Source organism: Salmo trutta, chromosome 11 (genome assembly GCF_901001165.1).
Source record: "Salmo trutta chromosome 11, fSalTru1.1, whole genome shotgun sequence".
NCBI classification, from domain to species: Eukaryota; Metazoa; Chordata; class Actinopteri; order Salmoniformes; family Salmonidae; genus Salmo; species Salmo trutta.
Genome location: NC_042967.1, coordinates 8,703,310 through 8,728,917, shown reverse-complemented (window position 1 = coordinate 8,728,917; position 25,608 = coordinate 8,703,310). Strand labels below are relative to the sequence as shown.

The 25,608-nt window shown below is 41.1% G+C and overlaps 1 protein-coding gene across 2 annotated transcripts in view; it reads right to left on the bottom strand.

Annotated features, from left to right (window-relative positions):
• Positions 1-1,033: 1,033 nt before the first annotated feature.
• LOC115201837 (zinc finger protein 768) overlaps positions 1,034-25,608 on the bottom strand; it is a 98,653-nt gene continuing 74,078 nt past the window's right edge. The window contains exons 1-5 of one of the 2 annotated variants that reach the window (XM_029765697.1): positions 15,310-15,342; positions 14,959-15,123; positions 12,311-12,475; positions 11,827-11,938; positions 1,034-5,216 (exon numbers count right to left, since the gene is read on the bottom strand). In XM_029765697.1, coding sequence (XP_029621557.1) covers positions 4,171-5,216; positions 11,827-11,938; positions 12,311-12,475; positions 14,959-15,015 — 1,380 coding nt within the window. In that variant the 5' untranslated portion in view covers positions 15,016-15,123; positions 15,310-15,342 and the 3' untranslated portion in view covers positions 1,034-4,170. Of the gene's footprint in view, positions 5,217-11,826; positions 11,939-12,310; positions 12,476-14,958; positions 15,124-15,309; positions 15,343-25,608 lie in introns of those variants that run through there. The other variant, XM_029765695.1, reaches the window with a different exon arrangement.

The following is a 25,608-nucleotide window of genomic DNA, read 5'->3' as shown; positions in this document are numbered from 1 at the left end:
ATTAACAATGTATTTATGATCAATTTGATGTTATTTTAATAGACAAAAAAATTGTTTTTCTTTAAAAAACAAGGACATTTCTAAGTGACCCCAAACTTTTGAGCAGTAGTGTATTTTGTATAAATTAGCAAAAATGTCTAAAAACCTGTTTTTGCTTTGTCTTTATGGGGGTATTGTGTGTAGATTGAGGGGAAAAAACGATTTAATACATTTTAGAATAAGGCTAACGTAACAAAATGTGGAAAATTCAACCCCGAGTCTATACGTTACGATCACCTTTGGCAGTGATTAAAGCTGTGAGTCTTTCTGGGTAAGTAAGAGTTTTCCACACCTGGATTGTGCAACATTTGCCCATTTATTCTTCTCAAAATTCTTCAAGCTATGTCAAATTGGTTGTTGATCATTGCTTGACAACCATTTTCAGGTCTTGCCATATATTTTCAAGCAAATTGAAGTCAAAACTAACTCGGCCCCTCAGGAACATTCAGTCTTCTTGGTAAGCAATTCCAGTGTAGATTTGGCCTTGTGTTTCAGGTTATTGTCCTGCTGAAAGGTGAATTCATCTCCCAGTGTCTGGTGGAAAGCAGACTGAACCAGGTTTTCCTCTAGGATTTTGCCTGTGCTTAGCTCCATTCCACTCCCCAGTCCTTAACGATTACAAGCATACCCATAACATGATGCAGTTACCACGATGACTAAAAATATGGAGAGTGGTACTCCGTAATGTATTGTATTTGCCCCAAACATGACACTTTGTATTTAGGACAAAAAGGGTTTTTGCCACATTTTGTAGTATTGCCTTGTTACAAACAGGATGAATGTTTTAGAATATTTGTATTCTCGTGTTGAATTCCGTCTTTTCACTCTGTCAATTAGGTTAGTATTGTGGAGTAACTACAACGGTGTTGATCCATCCTCAGTTTTCTCCTATCACAGCTATTAATAATCGTATGTGTGGGGTACAGAGATGAGGCAGTCATAAAAAAACACGTTAAACAGTATTATTGCACACAGAGTGAGTCCATGCAATGTATTGTTACTTAAGCACATTTTTACTCCTGAACTTATTTAGGCTTGCCATAAAGGGTTTGAATACGTATTGACTCAACATTTTAGCTTTGAATTTTTATTTAATTTGTAACATTTAAAAAAAACAACATTATGGGGTATTGTGTGTGTGTGTGTAGGCCAGTGACAAAAAAATCTCAATGTAAGCCATTTTAAATTAATGCTTTAACACAATAGAAATGTGGAAAAAGTCAAGGGGTGTGAATACTTTGAGGGTACTGTATATTTGTGTTTTTTCCCCAACACCAAATACAAACATATACATATTAACAACAACTTACAGACGCCCCCAAAAATGACTACAGCTCATCTGCCGAGACGCACATGTTCACACCCCCATCCCTAGTGCCTGCATTGTTGTTTGCTACATTGGCCTTAAATTGTACCAATTTGTGGCTCAGTTGGTAGAGCATGGTGTTTGCAACGCCAGGGTTGTGGGTTCGATTCCCACGGGGGACCAGTACGGAATTTTTTTAATGAAATGTATGCATTCACTACTGTAAGTCGCTTTGGATAAGAGCGTCTGCTAAATGACTAAAATGTAAAAAATGTAAATGTACCAATTTGTTTTTCTAGGTCACCCATGCTATTTCAATGTGTAATGATGGCGGATTGATTCATTTCCAGGTTTTTTTATATATATTTTTTCAAGACGAGTGATGAGAGGAGAATCGTCCAGCCATTGTGTATCTCACTACACCCCCATATCCCATGTCTTGAAATTTGACAGATAAAAATGTAATTACCATTGTAATACTTCTGACAGCCAACTTTCTAATTCAACCCATAACTTTTGGACGTCATAGCATTCCCAGAAAGCATGGATTATTGAGTCATTTGTGAATTTTGTCTCTTGCATAATACATTTTAACGATTAGTTTATACTGGATTAAGTGTACATTTGTTAACTGTAATTTCATTAGTTATGCACCAACATTCCCTCCATCTTGTGCCAACATCAGTTCTTTTTAAGTCTTGGTTCCCATAGTTTATATTTGTTTATAAGAGATTGTCAGGTGGATATGCTCTCTGCAAGGTTTTGTATATCATATGAACACCCTTTTCTGACTCAAATAAGATTTCCTCAAGGTATCTCTGATGTCCCAAACATTATTGTGATATGTAACTTAAGTTTCTTTTTAATTCCGTCAACAGGATGGGGGAGTGAGAGGACATCCCTGTATTGTGCCCCTTTCTAAAGCAATTTCATCAGGTAATGTATTATGAGTATTTTTGATTTATGACATTGATATAATTTTTTATTTAAATGTATTTCAGCTGGAAAATTGAAAGCTTCCAAAGTTTTGAATAGAATATGCAATTTAAGACAGTCGAAAGCCTTTTCGGCATCAACAGCATTATTGATAAATCTTTATCTAGTTTTTTTGCGTATTGTATTAAACATGTCCTTGTATTTGTCTGTCTATTTTGAATCAACCCTGTTTGATATGTATCAAATCTGGTAAGACTTTTGCCATGCTAATGCTTAAGCATTTGCTATTATTAATTTGTCACAATTTATTAAACTTTTGGGTCTATAATCAGCAGGGGACTCTCCAGATTTTCCTGGTTTTAATATAACTGAAATAACAGTTTGATACATGGAACTAGGACGTACTAAGTGACGAGTGTTGTCATTTGTGTAAATAGGTGTACTTTTCCCTAAAATTGTGCTTTTCTCCATGCTGTTTTAATAGTATCCAATATTTATTTTTGAGTGATCTCTGTTTTAAGTAATTGTTATTTGTCTGCTGAAAATTGCTTCAGGGTTCTTGAGTCTAAGGCTATAGGATCCGTCCAACTGTTGTTTAATTCTGATTTATATACATTTTCATAGAAGCTGTTAAAATTGTCATTAATCGCACTGTTTCTAATTACCGCATTTGTAATTTTTAAAACATAAAATGTAGTGTTTTGTGAGAGCTGCCAGATAGTTACCATATTTATTTGCCATTAAGTAGTATGCTTTATTTGAGTTTAACCTGTAGATGTTGGCTCTCTTCAAAAGTAAAAGATCGTATTCCTACTTAAGTTCAGAAATTACTTTCTTGTTTACCTTGTAAAGACTTCTATGGGCTTTTTCTAAGATTGAAATAAAAATAAATCACTAAATCAGATTTAACTTTTGCCAAGTATGATATTATCATTCCCCTAATGTACGCCTTAAAAGGCATCCCAAATTATATTGGGGGTCGGCTTTTCTTTGTCTGCTATTTCTAAATTTGTAATGGTTTTTATTTTTTCATTTAGGTATTTAATACATTCCGGGTCCAGAAGATCACTCTGTTCATTCTACAGATTCTGTCGCTAAGTGTATTTTCTGTTGATGTAATTAGGCATGATACCGGACAACAATCCGATCTCACTATATCGTGCATTTTTGGGAATAAAAATGGTCAATTCTTGAATAGCTTTTCTTACTTTGAGAGAAAAAAAAGTAAGTCTTAGTTGGGAATAGTAATCTCTAGGTGTCCTATAAATTATTTGTAGCGATTACATATTCCAGCCTCTTTGGAGGCTCCCTAAATTTGCCTTTTTTATTACTACGTCTGTCAATCTTATCGAACTTGTAATTTGGGTCACCTGCCCTAAATAAAAGTTCCTGTCTGGATTTGATCTAATATAGCTTGCATTCTATCTAAAAGCACCAGATTTGCCCCTGATACAAACACAAAATCGCGAGCTTTGGTTCTGAATGTTTTTTCAAAATTGTGTTATTGATATAGCCTTGTTCTGTTCAATGTTCTCTACCTATTTAGTACTCTTAATAACCCAATTCATGCTGTTTAGTTAAAAAGAATACAAGATAAAAAATAGCTGACACCATTCAAACCAATGAGGGTTCAGAAATGTAAAGCCAATTATCTCAGAATCATCTTTTTGCAGATAGAACCTTATAGTCCTAAACTCTCGATATGTAACATACTTTTTAGACTTAAGGCACATATATGTCACACAATGTCTGGATGAAATATTCTACCCAGGAATATTCAACACTGAAATCTGTGGGTATTTTCTGCTGACAACAATGACAATGTATATTTGTCTTTAATGCCGGGTTTGATCTAAATGTCAGAAGCTATCCAGGGGAATGGTTACTTTTTATGTTAGAGTGGAATGTTTTTTCTGCTGGTGCATCCTGAGGCAGCTCCTCTCTGTTAACCTCTTCCCGCAGTGCGTACTGGCGAATGGCCTCTCTCCCGTGTGGACCTTCAGGTGCATCTTCAGCTGGTCCTGGCGGGAGAACCTCTTCTCACACTGCGTACAGCTGTAGGGTTTCTCCCCTGTGTGGACCCTCTGGTGCCTCTTCAGGTGACCAGCCTGGGCGAAGCGCATGTGACACTGGGTACAGCTGAAGGGTTTCACCCCTGTGTGGACTCTCAGGTGCCTCTTCAGGCTGAAGGAGTGAGAGAAACTGGCCCGGCACAGGTGGCAGCTGAATTGTTTCTCTCCCGTGTGCATCCTCTGGTGTATCTCCACCTGTTGGGGGAAACTGAAGGCTTTCCCACAAAACGAACACGGGAAGCGCTTCTCTTTGGCGCCACCACCTTTACTGATTCTGTCTCCACTACTTTCATTTGTCAATGGGCTTGTGTAGCTATTTAGTGTTGAGGCACTGGCATTGTCTGAGGTCTGGTTTAACATAAGTAGAGTGTGAGGAGGATGAAGGCCAGGGAGTGTCTGTGTTATCGCAGGGTCCATATTACAGTTGATAGATCCTATAGAAGGCAGGCTGAAGGAAGCACCTGTTAGGGGGTCAACCTGAGGCCCCATCAGTCTCTCTGAATCACAATTATAGGAGCAGGACGGAGCATCGTAAGCCAAGTCTGTACTCTCCCGTCGCATACGTTCACTTTCCTGTCCCCGCAGACCAAATCTACGCCTCGTCCTGGTCTCAGCCAGTCTGTTGTCATGGAGACTATGTTCAGATGTTGTTTTGGGTTTGACTGTTTGTTTCTGGTTGTGGTTAACAGTGTTAATCCCCAGCCCAGAGTTGAGGACGCTGTCCCATCCCCTGACCTCCACTATGTCACCTCTGGTCCAGGCCTGCTCGGTGAGGTTGTTCACTGGGCCCTTGGCTGCACCAGTCTGGGTCTGGGAATCCAAAATGGCCACCCATTCTGCTCTATTAGCCTCCAGCCAACCACCTACAGGAAGAGTTTAGAAAATAGACTTTAAAAACATGGCAGAGAACTCTACATATGGAGTTTTCGTATGTAAACAAAAGTTATATTGTGAAGAAAAAAAAATAGCCACTATTCCCATTGAAGATCTAATACTGTATGTAGGCTATGTGGGTCTTTCTATTAACTACTTGTTACAGCTGTTGATAAGTCACTGATTATAATCAGACCATTTTTCCCCCTCATGTCATTACATGGTCCCGTGTGGCTCAGTTGGTAGAGCATGGTGTTTGCAACGCCAGGGTTGTGGGTTCGATTCCCACGGGGGACCAGTACCGGGGGAAAAAAATGTATGCATTCACTACTGTAAGTCGCTCTGGATAAGAGCGTCTGCTAAATGACTAAAATGTAAATGTAATTACATTAAGATAAGGGGAACATAGCTATCTATATTCAATACAATTCACAAGTTCATTTAAAACCTGTTTAACCATTGTCATGGTGGGTGTCTTAATGGATTTGTCCAAAATCAGGTGACATTACTTTTCTGTCCTTGCATTTTTCACTGTGTAAGTTGTTGTATCATATTAATCAGTTCAATTATACTTTAAACTTGAACCCTGTAAGATCTACCTTGATCTAGCTGTCGGACAGTTCTTTTGTACAGAGATCTCAGAAATGCAGTGTAACTACGTAGCATTTTGTGCCTCCTTACACTGAGTATAGGGTTAGGAACATTGCTCTTTCCATGACAGACTGACCAGGTGAATCCAGGTGAAAGAGCTATGATCCCTTATTGATGTCACTTGCTAAATCCACTCTAATCAGTGTAGATGAAAGAGAGGAGACAGGTTAAACAAGGATTTTTAAACCTCGAGACAATTGGGACATGGATTGTGTACGTGTGCCATTCAGATGGTGAATGGGCAAGTCAAAAGATTTAAGTGCTTTTGAACAGGGTATAGTAGTAGGTGCCAGGCGTAGGCCTGTGGCGTCATGAAATTTTGTCAGGCTGCGATTGTCATGCAAATAACTGCCGGTCTCACGGTAATTGACAGTTAATTAACATAAACACCTTTAGCATCTCCTGGCTTCCACTGATCCATTGAATATAGCCTACACCACAATAAATCCATTATTTATTTTAGACGGGTCTAAATAAACATGTTATGTAGAAAATGTAGCCTATTTCAGAAGAACAGAATAGCATATTCTGAGTTGTCTTTATGTTAGGTCTATGCCATATGGCTGGGGGCTACACTAGTTCATTTAGCAGACAAGATTTGCTTAGAATTCCATGGCATCATTTAATAGAATAAAATTGAACATAGCTGAATAAAATAGATGGGAATCGTTTGGGGAAAATATCCTGAGGGAGTGCGCACATGCGGCTTCTGTGTTGAGTGGTTAACAAAGAAACAGGTCCTCCTATCTGCTTAATTTAGAGACATTTATGCAACTTCAGTTGTGATACAAAAATGAGGCTATACGTTAACATATTGTATACATTCTAGCTGCATGATGTGACTAATGATGATTTGAAAAAAAGTCATGAAAGGCATGAGCTCTGCTCCGTTTCATGCGCAGGCTGTACACTTCATCTCTCATTCACTATTTGACAAGCACTTGATAATATTCTCACCCATCAGACTATTCTTAATTGAATCTGGTCTTTACATATATTGTTGAGTCTGAAAAGTAGAGGCCAAGCAAGCCAGGCATGTCTCAATATTTCAAAATACAATCTCGGGAAAACATTGTTTAGAAAGCAAATGGTTATTGCTGTAAAGAGAAGACAATGAAAAGACGAATCTGTCTTTAAGTTATCAAAATTCTCAATTTCATTGAACGAACAGTATAGCCAGTATATCTTATTGGCAATATCCCCGGTGAGTGCGCACTGCACATATTCACTATTTATCATTGTTGGGTCAGTGCTACTTAAGTTTGTTTTTGGACAATAATTTCCTCCTTTGCGTCTCCACTTCTCGTAGGCCTATTATATGGACAATTCTTTGTTTTTGATCTGTTTGTCAAAATCAGCAGAATAGGTTACCCTGTAATTTGTCGTATTAAAAATATTATGTTAATGTCACCAGTCATATAAAGTGTAGTAGAATTGCGTGACATTTTTTTAAATAAAAAAGGCCAAATTTTTCCCGTGCAAAGAAAGAAACGTTTCTAATATAGCCTATAGTCTAGTCCTACTCTATGCGCTCAGCCATGCATTGAGCAGTCTTTTTTGAGAACAGTGATTGAGTTATATTGTTAACCTAAATTATGACTATCCAATCTACTCATCACATAATGAATAGTAGGCTCTCTCACATAAGTCTGCAAATGCGATGATGCATGGATTGCATTTTTATGGTGAAAATTAGCTTTCCCAAACTTGACACTCACGCACAGCCTTTGTATGCTAGGTAGGCTACACCGGTTGTAAAGTGGATTAATGTGCTTCATTTGAAGAATTTAGCAATAAATATAGCAGCACAAGAAAGCTGGGATCCTCTTTTAAATCATTGCCAGTCAAAACTCTGTTTTCACACGCGATTGCGCAATGAATGGACCTCCCGGACCAGGCCCAAATCCCATTATTCACAAAGAAAAGATGGAGATACAGGGGGGCACCTTGTGAGAATTCGTCGGCGAGTGGGTAACCCGCCTCTAACATCCATTCTATTGGCCAACGTGCAATCACTGGAGAATAAACTGGATGAGCTCCGTTTGAGACTATCCTATCAACAGGACATTAAAAACTGTAATATCTTATGTTTCACAGTGTCATGGCTGAACGACGACACGGATAATATACAGTTGGCTGGGTTTTCTGTGCATCGGCAGGACAGAACAGCTACATCCAGTAAGACGAGGAGTTTCGGTGTGTGTCTATTTGTCAATAACAGCTGGTGCGTGATATCTAATATTAAGGAAGTCTCGAGTACCTCATGATAAGCTGTTGACCACACTATCTGTATTTTCTGTAGCCGTCTATTTTCCAACCACAAACCGATTTTGGCACGAAGACCGCACTCAACGAGCTGTATGCCATAAGCAAACAAAATGCTCATCCAGAAGTGGCGCTCCTAGTGGCCGGGGACTTTGATGCAAGTAAACTTAAATCCATTTTACCTAATTTCTACCAGCATGTGCAACCAGAGGGGGGAAAAAAACTGTAGACCACCTTTACTCCACACACAGAGATGCATACAAACCTCTCTTGCCCTCCATTTGGCAAACTTGACCATAACTCTATCCTCCTGATTCCTGCTTACAAGAAAAAACTAAAGCAGGAAGTACCAGTGACTCACTCAATACGGAAGTGGTCAGGTGACGCGGATGCTACACTACAGGACTGTTTTGCTAGCACAGACTGGAATATGTTCCGGGATTCATCCAATGGCATTGAGGAATATACCACCTCAGTCACTGGCTTCATCAATAAGTGCATTGACGACATCGTCCCCACAGTGACTGTACATACATATCCCAAACAGAAGCCATGGCAACATTCGCACTGAGCTAAAAGGGTAGAGCTGCCGCTTTCAAGGAGCGGAACACAAATCTGGATGCTTATAAGAAATCTCACTATGCCCCCAGATGACCCATCAAACAGGCAAAGCGTCAATACAGGACTAAGATTGAATCCTACTACACCGGCTCTGACGCTCGTCGGATGTGGCATGGCTTGAAAACTATTACGGACTACAAAGGGAAACCCGACGGGCTTAATAATGCCTTTTATGCTTGCTTCAAGGCTAGCAACACTGAAGCATGCATGAGAGCACCAGCTGTTCCGGGCGACTGTGTGATCACGCTCTCTCTGCAGCCGATGTGCGCAAGACCTTTAAACAGGTCAACATTCACAAGGCGGCGGGGCCAGATGGATTACCAGGACGTGTACTCAGAGCACCAACTGTCAAGTGTCTTCACTGACATTTTCAACCTCTCCCTGATCGAGTCTGTAATACCTACATGTTTCAAGCAGACCACCATAGTCCCTGTGCCCAAGAAAGTGAAGGTAACCTGCCTAAATGACAACCGACCCGTAGCACTCACATCGGTAGCCATGAAGTGCTTTGAAAGGCTGGTCATGGCTCACATGAACACCATCATCACGGAAACCCTAGACCCAATTCGCATACCGCCCCAACAGATCCACAGATGACGCAATCGCACTCCACACTGCCCTTTCCCACCTGGACAAAAAAAAACACCTATGTTAACTATTTCTTAAAACGGCATTGTTGGTTAAGGGCTTGTAAGAAAGCAGTTCACAGTAAGGTCTACACCTGTTGTATTCAGGACATGTGACAAAAATGTATTTGATTTGATTTTGACTGGGCTTATAAAAACACATCTGTCACTAGGCTCTGTAGGCTATGTGCTCTCCAACCGTGTTCCAGGGTCCCTAGGCGTATAGGCTACATTTGGAGTTATTTAGCCAGTTTACCTTATCAAAACTATGGGCTAGGCTACATGATGTGTGTGACTATGAGACTGCACACATTGACCCTCATTGACAAGTTATAATATTGTAACCCATCAGACTACTCTCAATTTAATCTTGTCTTTACATATACTAAATAATATATATATGTGTGAAATTAGTTTTGATTTAGAATGGGCCATTATCATGCACCTGTTGGAACAAGGGGGAAAAAAAATACATGTATGCACTTAAATAGCAAATGGAAGACACTTTTTCTGTGGTTCATTTTCATGCCAGCCAGGTAGGCTACTCCCGTTGTAAAGCAAAGTAATGTGCTTAATATTATGAAAGTTGACAAATAAATATGGTAGGCCTAGCCTATAGAAAGGTGATGGGAACCTCTTTTTAATAGAGGCCATCAAAACTCTTGATTTTTGATTGCATTTGCATTGATGTAAGAGTGATTAGAGCAGGGCTCTTCAACCCTGTCCCTGGAGAGCTACTGTCCTGTAGGTTTTCACTCCAACCCTGTTCCTGGAGAGCTACTATCCTGTAGGTTTTCACTCCAACCCTGTTCCTGGAGAGCTACTGTCCTGTAGGTTTTCACTCCAACCCTGTTCCTGGAGAGCTACTGTCCAGTAGGTTTTCACTCCAACCCTGTTCCTGGAGAGCTACTGTCCTGTAGGTTTTCACTCCAACCCTGTTCCTGGAGAGCTACTGTCCAGTAGGTTTTCACTCCAACCCTGTTCCTGGAGAGCTACTGTCCTGTAGGTTTTCACTCCAACCCTGTTCCTGGAGAGCTACTGTCCTGTAGGTTTTCACTCCAACCCTAATCTACCACAACTGATTCTAATTATTAGCTGGTTGATAAACTGAACCAGGTTAGTTAACTGGGGTTACAAACCTACAGGACGGTAGCTCTCCAGGAACAGTGTAGTAGACCCCTTGGAATAGAGTGACAATAGAGCGCTAAGTACCAGGCCATTAGCGACTGGCAGTTAGCAAGTTTGGTATGCTACTAATGACCATCAACGACAGAGTGCAGTTTTGGAGAAGCCTAGTTACCGTCACATGGAATTTGACTGTGGTCATGACTCGGTAATACGTACACCGTAACAGCCCTAGCCAGGCGTACCGGTTTGAGTGTGTCAAGAACTGGAAGTTTCCCGTGTGTATCAACAATGATCCACGACCCAAAGGACATCCAGTTAACTTGACACAACTGTGGGAAGCATTGGAGTCAGCATGGGCCAGCATCCCTGTGGAACTATGAATTATTCTGGGTATAATGACACATTTCACAGCCTAGTGGGCTTCATCAAAACATGATCTGGTAATGAAAAATTCATTTTAGTTTCCATGTTACACCTGCAGTTTTAAACAATACAACAGGCTTGAAGTTTAGCCTACTTGAACTTGAAGCTCAGAAATGTAAGTATTGGAATTAGCCTACCTTGAAAATCAGACATTTCCTGAATTTGGTGCTACATCTTGGCACTAACGTCCTTGTAATTATTGTAACCAATGTATAAGTTCTCCTGCTCCCTTATAATTATCCTTGATTTCTTTTTTGATCCGTTTTTGTGAGTGGCAACTTTCGTTTGTTTCCCGCTGCTTCAATTGAAGGGTGCTGCACTACTCTGTTGCGTTAAAACCACGTGTGGTTATTATGAGGATGACATCATCTAATGCTGGCTTCAACTTGGCTTTCCATACAAATCCTTCCAGTGCAAAAGGAACCTGGTTTTTGGTGGCTTTCTCATTATAAAAACAGCAATGGTGAGATACAAATGGTGAGATTAATGCTACCGTTATTCATGGCTTTATTATGCGTGGCTGCATCAGAAGGTAATAATAATCATTTGTATATCAATGCATTGACAAGGCCTAAAAATCCATTAATCTTAAAGTGGTAATGGGGTCCTTGAAAATTACAATTACGTGCTTGAAAATATCCCTGAAAGTCCTTGAATTTGACTTGCCAATGTCTGTATGAACCCTGCTTAAAGGATGTATAGTCTTGGGCCTATGTTGTTGTATAGGTGGCGTTAAGGGACAATTTGCATATATTCCTCTAAGTACAGGTATGTGGAACTGCATGAAAATCATTTTGATTTTGCTTCAAACCATTTAGAAATGTTGATCCTAATGTCACACATTGGCCCCATTATTTATAGAAAGACCCATGTATGTATCCCTTACCTTGCTCCCCCATCTTTAGTCCACTCAGCAGGTCAATGCTCTCTGGTCCATCTTCTATTGTCTCCTCTTTGACCAGCAGCAGATCCGGCTTCCCATCCTCCATGTCTACTGACTGTAAGAGATACAGAGTGAGAGTATGTTGGATCAAGAAATCTGATATGAGCACCCTGCTATGGAGCATCTTCTGATTGGGCAATGAGGGATTGCTATGAGTACTATGCAAACATGTCACTTAATTTGATTACTTACATTATTTAATAGTTTTAGAATTCAAATGCATGGTCAAGACCTGGGCCCATATCCACAAAGCATAAAATTGTAAGATTGCTGATCGAGTATCAGGTCCCCCACCTGTCTATATAGTCTTATTCATTATTATCTAAAAGGCAAAACTGATCTTAGATCAGCACTCCTACTCTAAGAGGTTTTGTGGATACAGGCCCTGACATAATACCATTCAGACAGTAGTTCACAGTGGACTCACCTCAGTGAGACTGTGTTTGGTCCTGTGCTGATCAGCTGGTTCCTCTGTGGGTTCAGGAGAAGGTGTAGTCTGGTTGTCCTCCATGACCATGTTCCCCTCAGGGTTCCTCAGACTCTCCTCACACCCCTCCTCCTTTCCCAGCAGCACCTCTGGACCCTCATCCTCCTGGAAGAGACAGGTGATACAGATTACACAGACATACACTTCCTCAGGTATGTAAACACACACAGATAATAAACACACTTTCAACATGGAGTGTTTACCCATCTCCACTATGTTTGAGTCCTATACTGTAGTTACATAATGACTTCGTTGTTAAATCCATCATGGAGGACATAAATATGATGTTGTGAGTAAAAACAAGTCAGCTATGATAAGTCAAAAGTCAGACAAACCTGACTAAACTATTTTGACGTGTACAGTAGGTATGTTAGGTATGTCTGTGTAGGTATATTTAGTAAGTGTATAATGGTTATAAAGCCTTGTCGGGTGTATGCAGAATAGGGTGAGATCAGATATTAAAGAGTGTCTCCGTAGCCATGTTTCCGTCCAATTGGCGACACATTTTCATGCGAATATTCTAAATACAAAATGCGCATTTTCCCACCAGAGATGCGTTTCCATCAAATTGACTTGTTGCGGATGAAAGGCTCTGTGTGATGATGTAGCGCACATAAAAATACCTTTCACAGTTAAATTCCATGTACAAGTTAAATGGGTTTCCATCACATTTTCAACTCTATTGATGTTTTTCGCTAAAAATAATGTAATGGTTCTTGTTCCTCTGGACTCTGTCCAGGAGCGGACTGGGACGAAGATTGAACAGGTCTGTCCAGGGCAGGACTGGGACATAGGATTGGGGCGTCTGTCCACTCTGGTATTGGCAGTGTGTTCTAGCCAACAGTGCTATCTGCACGTATAGTCTACATGATGAGATTATTATTATGGACAAAAGAGCGATATTATTTGTATTTGTCAAATGGCAACCAATATTTATTTATCGTAAAGGACCATCTAGTTCATCCCCATGCACTTTCACCACCCTGTGAAAGCCATCATTATTTATTTCATATTTTGCATAATAAACTGTTTTCCTGACAAGTCGTAGCGGGAGGACCACACAACATAAGTGTTTCCACTGACATTTCTCACATAATTGACATTACTCAGTCACAAAAAGATCCCATCTTGTCTAGCGTACTTTGTTTTGTCGACATTTGGAAAGTTGACCGAAAATGTTTCTGTTTCCATCAGGCCTATCACTACATCCGACATGTACTTTTCTCACATAAAAAGGTTGGATTGAAACCTTGTTAATTACAGTCTTGGAATGAAAAGTCCCATTTTATGTTTATTAAACATAAACAAGTGTTAAATAAACCATATGAAAACATAAGATATCCTACACAGTACAAACACAATATGTAACAGACTTTTTAGGCTTATATATGCCTTATATATCACAATGTCTGGATGCAATTTCTACCCAGGAATATTCAACACTGAAATTTGTTACTCTCGTTATTCCAAATGCATCTGTGGATCTTCTCTACTGACAATGAATCTTTGTCTCAGGAAAAGATCTAAGCAGTCGAGTGGAATGGTTACTTTCTATGTTATAGAGTGGAATGGTTTTTCTGCTGGTGTATCCTGAGGTATCTCCTCTCAGAGAACCTTTTTCCGCAGTGCGAACAGCCGAATGGCCTTTCTCCCGTGTGGACCTTCAGGTGCATCTTCAGATGGTCCTGGCGGGAGAACCTCTTCTCACACTGTGTACAGCTGTAGGGTTTCTCCCCTGTGTGGACCCTCTGGTGCTTTTTCAGGTTGCCAGCCTGGGCAAAGCACATATGACACTGGGTACAGCTAAAGGGTTTCACCCCTGTGTGAACCCTCTGGTGAATCTCAACCTTTTTGGGGCAGCTGAAGCCTTTGTTACAGAACATGCAGAGGAACTGTTTCTCTTTACTATTGCCTGATGTGGCTCCCCCTCCCTGAGCCTGAGCTCTAGCGCTGTTGTTTGAGTTCAATACCTGATCGAAAAGGACGTGGCTGTGTGAATCGGAAGTCCCCATCGACGTGGACACTGGGTCGCGATCCCTGAGCGTGTATAAAGGGGAGAGGGTAGTGACATTTGGATTTGTCTCTAAGCTTCCCCTGTAATCTAAGAAATCTGATCCCTGTGACTGTCCGTCTCCTAGGTGACCATCTGCATTCCATGTGGGAGAAGCGTCACCCTCCACTTTTACAGTCACCTCATCTAAGACTATAACCTCCCCTTTCTTATCTAGGCACCCTTCAGAGTATAGACCACTACTGTTCTGGTTCCAGTCCCCTCTAGACAGATCAGTCTGTGTCTCTAAACCCAAGGGAATGTTGACAGGGTCCATCTCTGTAGAGTAAGAACAAGATGGATCATCAACTCCAGTGTCTAACATGTCACCATCACCACAATAATTAACCGTTCCCTGGCTCTGGTGAAATACTGGTAAGTACTCTGAGCCGGGAGCAGGAGGACAGCCCAGTCTCCCCAGGGCCAGCCTCTCTGGGTCTGATCTGTGGTCAGATCCTGTGTGTAAGAGTCTGTGTGTTACAGTTAATGTCTTGGTGTCTGTCTGTGACTTGAGGACGGCGTTCAGCGTTCCACTGACCTCCGTGATACTGTGCCGGGTCCTGGGCTGAGCTGGGGCAGTGGTGGTGTCCTCCATGGCTACAGCCGCCTCTCCAGTCTGGATGACTCTGCTGTGCCGTAGGTCATCCTCTCCTTCAGACCTCTCCTGCTTAACCCCAGGACCTGCAGCCTCTGCATCTGTAGACTGACACAAGAAGAGAAGAGGTTATTACCGGTACATGTGTTTAATTGTATAACAATGTTGTCAGGAAGTATCACAAGCTCCCATATGGCATATAAATAAAGGTGTTCATGAATAGCTGAGGGGAGCCATTCTGAAATAAACAGGCTACATTGATATGTAATTTTGATCTAATACTATTACACTAACCTCTATCACGATAACATGCTGGGTAGAGGTTCCACTCCCCTCATCAACAGTGATTGGTTGGTCATCTCTCCATGTATTGTGTCCCGCTGGCTTCACAAAACTCCTGTGGCCTCCAGTGAGATGTCCTTCACCTGAGAGAGTAAATGGGGGGATAAGAGGTGTTTAGGTTAGGGACTGTCAATGCTCAACTATATATTGTACACTATTGACACGTCTAGAATTGGCAAGGATGTAAAGTAACACTTCGCATAACTTCATATATTAATCATATATCATGCCTCATTGTATTCAATTAGTAAATCATAGGAAATGCATTAAACATGAATCTGGTTAGAATATGACATTGTGTCTTTGTGCAAGATAGCTAAGTAATCAGGGGAATTATTGCATACTATCCAAAACCTGACCAAGACCCAATTCCAGTTAACCATATGTGGTTAACACATCTACAGTCACACATGTGCAGAGGGGAATGGGGCGACAGGCACTGAGCTATCTATGAACCAGGGCAGGCCGCGCACCTCGGCCTTCTACAAAATCTACCTCTAGCCATTCCTCTGTAACGGTCGAGGATCTTGACACTACTGGGACGACTGGCAACAACGCGCTCTCGTGCCACCTTCAGTTCCAGTAGTTGTAGTTTCCTCCGCAATCCCCTGTTTTCTTTCTGGCTTTGAGTTATTTCCAAACGAAACACTGCATAATCGTCGTCTACGAGTTTACAGATCTCTGCCACGGCTGCATTCGCTAGCACCTCCATAATGGAGGCTATTTGAGTGTGAAAAACCATACAGTTAGCCATTGTTAGCTAACGTTAGCAGCTAACTAGCATTTCCTAGATAACGTATATCAACCAAGACCGGTATCCAACACGAATTAAATACTACGTGGGGTAAGTATGTGATGCTGTGCAGTTAAATTAGTCATAATCTTAGTTCCATGGTGTTAATAAAAGTCTAAATAAAAACGCTAACGTGGAAATTGTTATTGGTCGTTTACTTCCGTTTACATGGATGATCGGCGTCATAGTTCAAAGGGTGTGGCTAAATTGGCGTCATAGTTCAAAAGCTGTGGCCTAATTAAAAGGGTTTGCGCTGGTGATGCTCATGAAACCAGAGGAGCGTTCAGTTCGCTGCACGTTTGTTACGTTGCGGAAGGGTTTGTACTGAACAACACGTTTCCCCAAAACGTTCTTGAACAGACTTTGAGATACGTTTGCTCCGGTTTGGTGGGTGTGTCAAGGTGTGCCTTAAAGCAATAAGCGAGGCACTGTATAAAGGGCAGTGGCCATGCAGACAGTGTTCACCAAACCACAACCTCTCCACGTTTTCAATTGGTCATTCAGTACAGCAATTATCCATCAAAATACTGAACGCAGTCCAGTTTTAACCATGGTAGCAAATTGAGTTACAAAACCATGATGTATCTGCAAAAAACAACTATCATTCTGAAGACTAAGATGCCTAGTTTATGGCACTGTGTCTACATTTTAGCCAGAATGTTGTACAGTTTCACCCAAAATTCTTACCGAAATGCGTTCGGATCAAGTCATTAAGTCATTTTATACAATGTTACTTGAAAAAAACCTGGGACATCATATAAACTGCGACAGTTTAACCTTTAAGTACCCAGATCCAGTTTTCCTTGCAAAAAAAATACATCAAGAGTGATAGGAATGCTCAAGGAGGCCCCCCAAAACATATTTCTGTGGGGTTTGGTTTGCATCACATAATCCCCGATGTTACATATAGGTAACAAACTTTCAAGTGGCTTTACTTATCTCAAAATTAATATTCTTCTTAAAAACTGTACTCAGGCGTCCCTGGACATTGTATACGCATTTTGCATGCATTGAATTTCAGTAACTCAACTTTTTGACAATGTACGAGACCATTAGGAGGAGTATTTGGGATTTTCAGCCCAAATCTGAGTGTAATTACGATTGGCCACCAGAGGGTGCCAAAAGTGTTTATGGGGATGTCTTCTTGAAGATAATGGTTTCCTTTTATGTATTAATCAAATACAGACACTTAACCAGGTGTTTAAAGACAATGTTACAGATATATAATATTGGGCTTTAAAGGGTTAATCCTGACGTTTATTTCTTGGTCTGACAAGTGAAAATCAAAACTAATGTGCAGATCCCTTTTGTCAAGTCAGTCTACTAGCATGCTAGCAGATACCCAGTGGCTTCCAGTCGTTGCACTAATGCTAGTTAGTATTGGCTTGTGAAACGACCTTTAACTTCCTTCATACTGGACACAGAGACATAAAAATGGCATCCACGAGTTCATCTGACTCTGGGGAAAAAGATTAAGGGTCTCAGTGCCAAAAACCCGAAGTATCCCTTTGAGGTTATAAAACTGTCATAAATAATGCACTGTGCAAAATCATGTATTATAATGTGCATACTATGTACTAGTACACCAAAATAAATGAAAAAGTTGCAATAGTATGTTTCAATTGAGTAATTCAGTCATGCTTTTAAATTGTCCTGCTTTACCAACTATAGCTAGCTAAAGAAGTACAGCATGGAGTAGTTAAAGTGGGACAGTCTTTATAGGCTTTTCCAATGGAGGAAAGACATCCAGTTTACATTAGGGACCCCCTGTACTTTGGTTAGGCAGGGCTCTGGTTCTTGTTGTACTTGTTGTACTGGTATCCTATCATTTTTGGCACCAAGTAGAACTATCTCTGGATGAATTCTGAAAAAGTGAGACACTTTTTTCATATCCGGCTTCTGTCACCTCTTTCGATAGATTTCTGAAATCCTTAAGATGTTTCCTAATCACACAAAATTGAATTTGTCATTGGGGTACAATTACGACTATCCCCGTTTATCTAACCTGCTGTCCTAGTTTACCAAATGCTAACTGAAAATATGGTTTTGGCTCGAAAGAGGTTACAGAAGATGGAAATGCAAAAAGTGTCCCACTTATTATGAATTAAATGTAGTATTTTTTTTTAATTCATCCTAAATCATAAAAATGATATATTATTTGAAGTTGACATAAAACCATTATATTTATTACAGAAAAACACATTTCTCATTACTGTAAAAATGTTCCCGTAAAATCTCCAATCAGCTTTTAAATCAAGTTTATTCACCCATAATGAATCACCCGTAGTTCCTATAGGGTCCAATCTGTCAAAATGTGATTCACACCTTGTGATTTATGAGGGGGTGGCGTGGCAGGAAGTAATACAATTAAGTTATTAAATTAGATAACCTCATGGTTTCACCCATCGTTGTAAAAATCTGGTTTGTGGATGACTGATTTGGGGTTTTGGTGATTAGGTAGGGGTGTGTTGTCTTGTGGCTGTAGGCTTTAGTTATGTTACTTAAGACTAAGTTCGATTTGTGCGTGGGTTGTCTGTTTGATTGATGTCTGGGCAGCAGGTAGCCTAATGGTTAAGAGGCGTTGAGCCAGTAACCAAAAGGTTGCTGGTTTGAATCCCCAAACCGACTAGGTGAAAAGTCTGTGCTTGAGCAAGGCACTTAACCCTAATTGCTCTGGATAAGAGCATCTGGTAAATGACTAAACTGTAAACTGTTTATGACATATGATGCAATGTCAGGTAAAACCCGACCTGGTATTCGTGACTTTATGACCACAGGAAGATTTACAAGAAGATTATGTTCCACATATTTACATATGTAACATGTCAAATATTATTAGACACAATTTGTAAGATCAGTGATCTATTGCACAACATAATTATATCCACTGATGCTGCAGACAACAGTTTTCTAGAAAGTACATCGGTGATGGAAAATGTCTTATGTTCAAAGACACATCATCACATGTACAGTCTTTCACATTGTGGTCAGTGAAGCTTATGTTAGGAACTGAGTCCTGCCAGTAATAAATTGACAGGTCTTAATCCTACATGGCTCCCTGTTAACAAGCAACTGAATAGACCACTTATCCCAAAAGAGGTGGGGGTAAGTTGAAGAGGAATTGGTAGAGGGGAGATGGGGCAATGTTCCCTCTAATTGAGCAGTGAGCAAATTTCTGGTCTGCTGAGCGCAAACTTGAACATTGTGAAAATTCTGTGCAACGTCCGGTGCACGTTTACTGTGAACACTGAGGCTGTACCCGCTTTAAGTTACCATTTTAACAGTGGTCAAGTAGACTACTGTAGATATTTGATCATAATGTAGGCCTACCAGAGTGGCCTACCATAAAAAAACAGTGGAGAAAATGCATCCCATAACATTTTAACATGGAAATAGCAGTTCTATGTATCATTCAGCCTACATTAGCAGCCAAGGTGAATCCTACTCCGAAAAACATGCAGGGCTTGACATTAAGTTCATCCAGTTGTCCTTCAGACAAGGAGGTGACTGAAAATGTTGTTGTGTTATTTGATGCAGGAAACCACTTTACAAAATCCAATGCATCATTACTCCCATACCATTATTACAAAGAATCAAACAAATTATGCTACCCTCTAATAACTCACGCATATGAACAAATGTGCACGTGGCTACATGTAGCTCTCGCTTTGATCTCAAAACAAGTGCATCTACCAATGACCGCTCATGCTGTAAACACAGTCCAGTTCAAAGTGAATGACACAGATCCATATATGGCAATGGTCAATTTGCATATAAGCCTACTGCAGCTCTGATTGGTTATGGTGCATCGGTCTGTGTAGAGTACGGGCCTGAGTCGTGCCGGTCAATAAAACAGAATCCTACTCCGATGCATTCTGCCTACAACAAAATATCTTGCATAGTTAGTTTTGCATACTAAGTCTTGCATAGTTAGTTTTGTTTCGGTATGTTGCATTTAAAGTGGCTAATATTGTGTTGATTCGATCACAATTCCAACAGTAAAGGGAAACGTTGATTGTGTTAACTAACGAGGAAAACTCTAGAAAGTTGAGTGAAGTTCAATCTCGTGCTTCTCTGCATGGGCTGATATTTCTTCTGCACAGCAGTTTAGAGGAAACATTGGTGCTGGGGCGCAGAGAACAAAACCAGGTGCTGTCTCCATTCACTGGTGTTTGTGCCTTGAAAAATAAAAAAGAGGGCTATTTAGTACACATATCCAAAACATTAATGAACATCAAATATCATTAACTGAGACTACAGACTATATAATGTTGCAAACGTTTGCAACATTTTGACTAGCTTGACCTTGCTACCAAACTTTGTGGGACGCTTATGATTTTATTTCTCTGACAAAATGTTTGATCAAAAGTTGTAAAGATCTTTAGTTTAGTTGGTTAGCTTGTCATTCGCCATGTTGAATTCACACTGAGTTTAGGGCTGTATCAATAAGAAGAAACTTGTGTCAACCTTACAGTTAACCAATCACAAACGAAGGTGCGTAGACTTTGGTTCGGCTGGCCTTGAGAGAAAAAAAGTGTGTGCCTGAACAGCCGACAAAACCCTAGCCGAACACCAAAACGAACAAAATGTCACAAAATGTCATAATATAAGAGCAAACTGTTCTGAACTGTTTCGGTTGGGAAGCGTGCAGCCGCCTTAACAATGACTATATATTACATGACTCTCTTTCACAGACCTTCTCAAAAGGCATACCTAATTATCTGTTGGTGGATGATGGGCTCAAGATTCTATTCAAACTATTTGGGTATGTTTAGGCTCAGAGCATTCACACCTAGCCCATTGGGCAATCAACAAGCAGTTGTCTGACCTTCACAGAGCCTTGGAAGTTAACAGAAAAGGAACACAGATACAATGTTATTTCTAGAACTGATATCGTATCAACAATTTTTTTCTTCCATATCCATCCCTAGTAAATATAAATCTCACAAACTGTTGTTGCTGATGTGATAACACATTTTTTGGGGCACATATGAAAATTAGGCTATTCTGTCTAACCCTCATACTACTGACTAGGGTGATTTTGACCCTAGAGACATATTTCTTATCATAGCCCAAAAGTGGTTTATTCAATTCTTCAAATGTTTCATGACTTTGTCAATCAACTTGTTCTTAGCAAATATAAATCATTGTTTAGTATTTCTGTATCAATATGGTGTTTAAAAAGAAATCTAGTCCTTTGGGGTAATTTTGACCCCAGTCAAAAACACGTAATTCAGCCTATAGTAATTTGATATACAGTACCAGTCAAAAGTTTGGACACACCTACTCATTCAAGGGTTTTTCTTTATTTTTACTATTTTCTACATTGTAGAATAATAAGGAAGACATCAACACTATGAAATAACACATATGGAATCTTGTAGTAACCAAAAAAGTGTTAAACAAATCAAAATATATTTTAGATTTTATATTCTTCAAAGTAGCCACGCTTTTACAGCTTTGCACACTCTTGGCATTCTCTCAACCAGCTTCACCTGGAATGCTTTTCCAACAGTCTTGAAGGAGTTCCCACATATGCTGAGCACTTGTTGGGTGCGTTTCCTTCACTCTGTTGTAATTTCGAGGCTGGTAACTCTAATTAACTTATCCTCTGCAGCAGGGGTAACTGGGACTTCCATTCCTGTGGAAGTCCTCATGAAAGCCAGTTTCATCATAGCGCATAATGGATTTTGCGACTGCACTTGAAGAAACTTTCAAAGTTCTTGACATTTTCCGGATTAAGACATGAAGGTCAGTCAAAGTAATGATGGACAGTCGTTTCTCTTTGCTTATCTGAGCTGTTCTTGCCATAATAATGTATTTTATTTGTTAAATTTAACCTTCATTTAACTAGGCAAGTCAGTTAAGAACATATTCTTATTTACAATGAAGACCTAAAAGACTTGGTCTTTTACCAAATAGGGCTATCTTCTGTATACCACCCCTACCTTGTCACAACACAACTGGTTGGCTCAAACGCATTAAGGAAAGAAATAATACAAATGAACTTTTAACAAGGCACACCTGTTAATTTAAATGGCTTCCAGGTGACTACCTCATGAAGCTGGTTGAGAGAATGCCAAGAGTGTGCAAAGCTGTCATCAAGGCAAAGGGTGGCTACTTTGAAGAATCTAAATGTATTTTGATTAGTTTAACACTTTTTTGGTTACTACATGATTCAATATATGTGTTATTCTACAATGTAGAAAATAGTACAAATAAAGAAAAACCCTTGAATGGGTAGGTGTGTCCAAACGTTTGACTGGTAATGTATATGACCTTTATTTGAATCTAGTTCTCTCTGGATACATAATAAGTTATCCATACCACCAGAGGTGGAGGGGGAACTGTATCAGTGATTTTGACTAGATAGACAGATCATCTACAGAGATATATCTCCTTGTGTACTCGCCTATGTTTATAACTGGTTCTAACTAGGTATGACTGTGTACAAAATCAAAATTACTTAATAAACTAAAGTAAAAAATACAATAAAAAGTAACTTAATAAAATAACAATAGCGAGGCTATATATACAGGGGGTTCCGGTACCAAGTCAATGTGTGGGGGTACAAGTTAGTCGAGGTAATTTGTACATGTAGGTTGGGGTAAAGTGACTTTGCATAGATAATAAACAGCGACTAGCAGCAGTGTAAAAACAAAGGGGGGGGGGGTTAATGTAAATAGTCCGGGTGGCCATTTGATTAATTGTTCAGCAGTCTTATGGCTTGGGGGTAGAAGCTAGACTCCTAGACTTGGCGTTCCGGTACCGCTTGCCGTACGGTAGCAGACAGAACACTCTATGACTTGGGTGGCTGGAGTCTGACAATTTTTTGGGCCTTCCTCTGACACTGCCTTGTATATAGGTCCTGGATGGCAGGAAGCTTGGCCCCAGTGATGTACTGGGCCGTACGCACTACCCTCTGTAGCGCCTTACGGTCAGATGCCGAGCAGTTGCCATACCAGGCGGTGATGCAACCGGTCAGGATACTCTTGATGGTGCAGCTGTAGAACTTTTTGAGGATCTGGGGACCCAAATCTTTTCAGTCTCCTTAGGGGGAAAAGGTGTCTTCCCGACTGTCTTTGTGTGTTTGTACCAAGATAGTTTGTCGGTGATGTGGACACCAAGGACCTTGAAACTCTCGACCCGCTCCACTACAGCCCTGTCGATGTTAATGGGGGCCTGTTCGGCCCGCCTTTTCCTGTAATCCATGATCAGTTCCTTTGTATTGCTCACATTGAGGGAGAGGTTGTTGTCCTGGCACCACACTACCAGATCGCTGACCTCCTCCTTATAGGCTCTCATCGTTGTCGGTAATCAGGCCTATCGCTGTTGTGTCGTCAGCTAAATTAATGATGGTGTTGGAGTTGTGCTTGGCCACGCAGTCGTGGGTGAACAGGGAGTACAGGAGGGGACTAAGCACGCACCCCTGTGGGGCCCCAGTGTTGAGGATCAGCATGGCAGATTTGTTGTTGCCTACCCTTACCACCTGGGGGGCAGCCCGTCAGGAAGTCAAGGATCCAGTTGCAGAGGGAGGTGTTTAGTCCCAGGGTCCTTAGCTTTGTGATGAGCTTTGTGGGCACTATGGTGTAGAACGCTGAGCTGTAGTCAATGAACAGCATTCTCACATAGGTGTTCGTTTTGTCCAGGTAGGAAAGGACAGTGTGGAGTGCGATTGAGATTGCGTCATCTCTGGATCTGTTGGGGCGGTATGCAAATTGGAGTGGGTCTAGGGTTTCCTGGATGATGGTGTTGATGTGAGCCATGACCAGCCTTTCAAAGCACTTCATGGCTACCGACATGAGTGCTACGGGGCGGTAATCATTTAGGAAGGTCACCTTCGCTTTTTTGGGCACAGGAACTATGATGGTCTGCTTGAAACATGTAGGTATTACAGACTTGGTCAGGGAGAGGTTGAAAAGGGAGAGTTTGAAAAGAACATATCAAGACTGTTTCAAGGACAGATTTTTTCCATCTACGTAACATTGCAAAAATCAGAAACTTTCTGTCCAAAAATGATGCAGAAAAATTAATCCATGCTTTTGTTACTTCTAGGTTGGACTACTGCAATGCTCTACTTTCCGGCTACCCGGATAAAGCACTAAATAAACTTCAGTTAGTGCTAAATACGGCTGCTAGAATCCTGACTAGAACCAAAAAATGTGATCATATTACTCCAGTGCTAGCCTCCCTACACTGGCTTCCTGTTAAGGCAAGGGCTGATTTCAAGGTTTTACTGCTAACCTACAAAGCATTACATGGGCTTGCTCCTACCCATCTTTCCGATTTGGTCCTGCCATACATACCTACACGTACGCTACAGTCACAAGACGCAGGCCTCCTAATTGTCCCTAGAATTTCTAAGCAAACAGCTGGAGGCAGGGCTTTCTCCTATAGAGCTCAATTTTTATGGAATGGTCTGCCTACCCATGTGAGAGACGCAGACTCGGTCTCAACCTTTAAGTCTTTACTGAAGACTCATCTCTTCAGTAGGTCCTATGATTGAGTGTAGTCTGGCCCAGGAGTGTGAAGGTGAACGGAAAGGCTCTGGAGCAACGAACCACCCTTGCTGTCTCTGCCTGGCCGGTTCCCCTCTCTCCACTGGGATTCTCTGCCTATAACCCTATTACAGGGGCTGAGTCACTGGCTTATTGGTGGTCTTCCATGCCGTCCCTAGGAGGGGTGCGTCACTTGAGTGGGTTGAGTCACTGACGTGGTCTTCCTGTCTGGGTTGGCGCCCCCCCCTTGGGTTGTGCCGTGGCGGAGATCTTTGTGGGCTGTACTCGGCCTTGTCTCAGGATGGTAAGTTGGTGGTTGAAGGTATCCCTCTAGTGGTGTGGGGGCTGTGCTTTGGAAAAGTGGGTGGGGTTATATCCTGCCTGTTTGGCCCTGTCCGGGGGTATCATCGGATGGGGCCACAGTGTCTCCTGACCCCTTCTGTCTCAGCCTCCAGTATTTATGCTGCAGTAGTTTATGTGTCGGGGGGCTAGGGTCAGTCTGTTATATCTGGAGTATTTCTCCTGTCTTATCCGGTGTCCTGTGTGAATTTAAGTATGCTCTCTCTAATTCTCTCTTTCTCTCTTTCTTTCTCTCTCTTGGAGGACCTGAGCCCTAGGACCATGCCTCAGGACTACCTGGCATGATGACTCCTTGCTGTCCCCAGTCCACCTGGCCGTGCTGCTGCTCCAGTTTCAACTGTTCTGCCTGCGGCTGTGGAACCCTGACCTGTTCACCGGACGTGCTACCTGTCCCAAACCTGCTGTTTTCAACTCTCTAGAGACAGCAGGAGCGGTAGAGATACTCTCAATGATCGGCTAAGAAAAGCCAACTGACATTTACTCTTGGGGTGCTGACTTGTTGCACCCTCGACAACTACTGTGATTATTATTATTTGACCATGCTGGTCATTTATGAACATTTGAAGATCTTGCCCATGTTCTGTTATAATCTCCACCCGG